General features: G+C 44.7%; 1 protein-coding gene across 1 annotated transcript; it reads right to left on the bottom strand.

Annotated features, from left to right (window-relative positions):
* Positions 1–2,537: 2,537 nt before the first annotated feature.
* Positions 2,538–3,466, bottom strand: LOC101833206 (calmodulin-A-like). Its single transcript, XM_040745605.1, has one exon. The coding sequence runs from the start codon at positions 3,346–3,348 to the stop codon at positions 2,899–2,901; it is 450 nt and encodes a 149-aa protein (XP_040601539.1). The 5' UTR covers positions 3,349–3,466; the 3' UTR covers positions 2,538–2,898.
* Between the last annotated feature and the right edge of the window lie 930 nt (positions 3,467–4,396).

Raw genomic sequence — 4,396 nt, 5'->3', positions numbered from 1 at the left:
GCAAAAGAACAAAAACAAAACAACAAAAAGCCTCTTTGCTCCTCCATCTTTCACTATGCCCCAACACCTCTCCATTTGTCCTGGTGGCATTGGGAGCCTCGGTATGTCACACAGTATATCTTTTTGCTCAGTCAACTTTACTTGCACATGCTCATTGCAATGAGTCACTGGTCTGGTTCAAGGCCAGACAGGTCTGCTATCTGGTACATCATCATCTCTGGATCCTCACTGCAAATCTGCCCCTTGCTGCCACCCACATCAGACACTCTATGTTTTCTAAGGCTTGACTTACAGCCTAGTACACATAAGTTATCTTGCAAAATATCAATAAAAATAGGTAAAGTCCATTTTAAGAAAAGTAGCAACAAGAGGCTAGAGAGATAGCTCAGGGTAGAACACTGGCTACTCTTCCAGAGGACAGGGTTTGATGCACAGCTCACAACCTCCAGCTCCAGGAGATCCAGTGCCTTCTTCTGGTCTCTGCAGACCAGGCACTCATATGGCGTACATACATGAAACAAAACACCCACACACCTATAAAAATTAATAATAATAAAATAATAATAATAATGTGATTAATAAATAAATTTAAAGTAGCAGTGAGAAGCTGGCTCTCTCTGTCTCCAAGCACTGAGAAATGAGCTTAGAGATTTCATCTCCAAGGGTGTATCATAAACCATTGAAAAGAGACACCGTAGAATGTGATACAGCAAGCCCACTTCCAGGTTGGGAGAGGAGCTTGCAGAAATTTGGTGGATTAAGTGTCACATGTGTGGCCCTATTCCTCAACTCCATTGGGGTCAGCATGACTGATGGCAGCCCACAGACATGTAGAGATGGTCAATGGCTAATTTCCTGTTTCCTGATGTAAGATTCAGTGAAGCTGCAAACATCCTCCAAATTCCTGTGTTTGGAACACTGTCCCAACACAGGACCCCAGGAGGCGGAACAGAAGTAGATAGGAGAAGCACTGAGACAGACCCATACCAGCTTCTCTGAGGCTGTGTCCCCCTCCAGTTAGTTAGGGAGTGTAGCTACACAGGCATGGGAGTGCTGAGAGACAGGAGCCGGGAAGGACCTGAGGGTCAGGACAGTGGGGCCTCAACCCTGAGCTCACAACCAGGTGCCCAGGCAGGAGCCACCCAAAGCACCGAGCTGTGGACATTCATCAGAGGCCAGATGGAAAGGCCACAGGGATTCCCACAAGCGCACACAGGATAGGATCACAACAGGGAGACGGGGGCATCCTTCCCTGCTGCCATTGTGCCATTTTAAGCCAAAAATGTTTGTTTCTTGCAAAGCAGGATGAAGGTGGAGCAACCCCCCTAAAAGTGCTCATGCCATAGAAACATGGGGTTTAGGAGACAGGAAGTCAGGAGAGAGTGAGGGAGGACTCCAGGTATGAAACTAATGGGTCTTGGGAAAAGATGCCATCAGCATGTCTTCTAGAGCTCTGTTTTTCTGCCTTGAAGTGACCAGACATAGCAAGGCCAGTAGCCAACTATCCTAGACCCATTTAGGGAAATAAAGCTTCATTTTTCCCCCCTGAAAAATAAAAATACCGAAAAGAAGCAAATGAAGGCAAGAGGTGGCTTACGGTTTGAGATGGCACAGGTCATCAGAGCTCAGAGGGCAGCTTGACACAGATGATCATGTTGTGTCTATGGTCTGGAAGCAGACAGATCCATAGATTCGAGCTCTCAGCTCACTTACTCTTACATATCCTAAGACTTCAGCCCGTGGGATGGTGCCACCCACATTCAGGGTGAGTCCACCCTTGTCAGCTAAACCATTCCAGAAAGGCCCTCAAAGATGTACCTGGAGCTGTTTCCCTGGTAACTCTAAACCCAGTCAAGCCAGCAGTGAAAATAAACCATCACATAGTTTTTCTTTCTTTCTTTCTTCTTTTTATCTATTTATTTAATTCATTTACTTATTTACTTATAAAAAACAGACTCTCTCTACATAGCCTGACTGTTCTGGAATTTACTAGCCTCAAACTCACAACATGCTTCCTCAGTGCTCGGACTACAGGCATGGGCCACCTCACCTGTCTTGGCTTAGTTTTTATTTTATTTTTTTAAGTTAATGGTCTTTTTATTGGAAAAAATAAAAGACTAGCATTTACAACTTGGAATGGACGTAAATGATAATTTTCTGAATAGCAATGTCGATGGTTGTCCTCAAGTCCGCAGCCACAGCCTACTCTGTTGGCTCTGAGTCATGGTTCGCAAGGTTTTTAAACAGAGAGTCCAAAGATGCTCCCTTGGTAAACATTTCTTATTGAAAACTTGTGTGATTTGGTGGCAGCCTTGATGTCACTCTGGTACAATGCACACAGCATTAAACCTTCATACTCGGGCAGGCCACCAGGGAGTTATTGTCACCATGGGGTTGGAGCACTTGAAGTACTTCTGGGGCTGTGTCCCCAAGGTTAGCCTTCACCCATTTTCTGCACATCATCCCGAGGTAAACCAATTTTAAATGTTTGTTTGCAGTAAACTGGCTACTGACAATTTTATCCAAACAAATTGGAGAATACAAAGGCCGGACTATGCTCAGTCTTCAAGCTGCATGCATGAGAAACTGGCCAGCCCAAACAGTGTATTAATCATTAGCAAATGGAACTTTAAGGAGTCCACTAGGTGCTGCCTTAGAAGGTAGTACGAGTATTTATACTGTAAAACTGATGCGGGGGCTTGATCTTTAGGGGACAGGACCACCAACCAATACATGCAGATTTTTTATGTGGACAGAAGGTACGTTTGACATTCAGTTTTGCTAGATAGAAACAGAATGAATAAATGAAATTTTTCCTCTTTTTTTTTTTTTTGTAAGAGGTAAGTAAAAGATTTCAATTTGATTCTTCTAGAGGGAAGAGTAGTTGAAAGTGGGTCTTCATTTTGGAGTCATTATCTGTACGAGTTCTTCATAGTTGACTTGTCCATCTCCATCAATATCTGCTTCTCTGATCATTTCATCTACTTCTTCATCTGTTAGTTTTTCTCCTAAGTTTGTCATGACGTGGCGCAGTTCCGCTGCGCTGATGTAACCATTCCCATCCTTGTCAAAAACTCGGAACGCCTCGCGGATTTCTTCTTCACTGTCTATATCTTTCATTTTTCTCATCATCAGGGTCAAGAACCTTGGGAAGTCAATGGTGCCATTCCCAATCATATCCGCTTCCTTGATGATATCCTGCACTTCAGCTTCTGTTGGGTTCTGACCCAGTGACCTCATGACAGTCCCGAGTTCCTTTGTTATGATGGTCCCATCACCATCTTTATCGAAAAGGGAGAAGGCTTCCTTGAATTTAGCAATCTGTTCTTCAGTCAGGTGATCAACCATGGTGCGAGCGAAGGAAGGAAGAGCGAGCGGAGCAGGCGAGGGGGCTGCAGTAGCGCAGGGGCTTTGACCGCCGAGGTGCCTCCGCGGCGGCTCCTGCTGCTAACGCGCTAACCGACGCCCGACTGCGGGTAACGGCACCACGAACACGAGACTCCCAGCACCACTGCCGTCTTATTTTATTTTTTTTAAAGATTTATCTATTTATTATGTATACAGTGTTCAGCCTGCATGTATGCCTCCACACCAGAAGAGGGCACCAGATCTCATTATAGATGGTTGTGAGCCATGTGGTTGCTGGGAATTGAACTCAGGACTAAAGCAGCCAGTGCTCTGAACCTCTGAGTCATCTCTCCAGCCCCCAGTTTTTATTTCTAAGTAAAGAAATAAGCTAATTTGTTTCTAAGGAATGGTAATATGAATGTAGATGGTATTATGAATGTAAAAATTCTGTGGGGTAGTAAGAGATCAAGTTGTTTTTATTAAATATTAAAAGTAAATTAATCTGAAGCATTGATCTGACAGTTTGTCTTTGCTGACATGTCTGAGTGTAACCAAACAACTCAGAGTGTAAGTAGGGAGCTCATTCTTCTGCAGAGTCCCCTGTATTTAGTCTCAGCATGCGTGAGTTGTAGTCATCCCAAGCCCTTTAGGAGATACACACAGCCTCAGGCTAAACTCTGCTCCCCAAGTGAGGCAGTGGCTGTTGGGCAGGCCCTGAGTTTTGGAATGTATTTGTTTCCTGGGACTGTCATAAGAAAAGCACCACAACTGGTTGACTTAAACAACAGATACTTGTTGCTCAAAATTTCTGATGGCTGAAAGTGTGAAGGGGGGGGTGACTGGAGAGTTATCTCAGGAGTTAAGAACACTGACTGTTTTTCCAGAGGACCCGGATTCAACTCCCAGCACTCACATGACATCTCCCAACTGTCTACTACTCTAGTTCCAGAAGACCCACACTAGACCCTCCCCCTGTATGTCTAAGAGCTCCTTGAGGAAGACTTCGGGGTCTCTCCTGTCTCTGTGACTCAAATGTGGAGGCTTCCCT

This window comes from Mesocricetus auratus, unplaced genomic scaffold, assembly GCF_017639785.1.
Source record: "Mesocricetus auratus isolate SY011 unplaced genomic scaffold, BCM_Maur_2.0 Super-Scaffold_100004, whole genome shotgun sequence".
In the NCBI taxonomy this organism is placed as follows: Eukaryota; Metazoa; Chordata; class Mammalia; order Rodentia; family Cricetidae; genus Mesocricetus; species Mesocricetus auratus.
This window is presented reverse-complemented; position numbering and strand designations above follow the sequence as displayed.

Bases quoted from the DNA above. Each gene is read 5' to 3' on its own strand.
- LOC101833206 (XM_040745605.1), bottom strand. From the start codon at position 3,348: ATGGTTGATCACCTGACTGAAGAACAGATTGCTAAATTCAAGGAAGCC.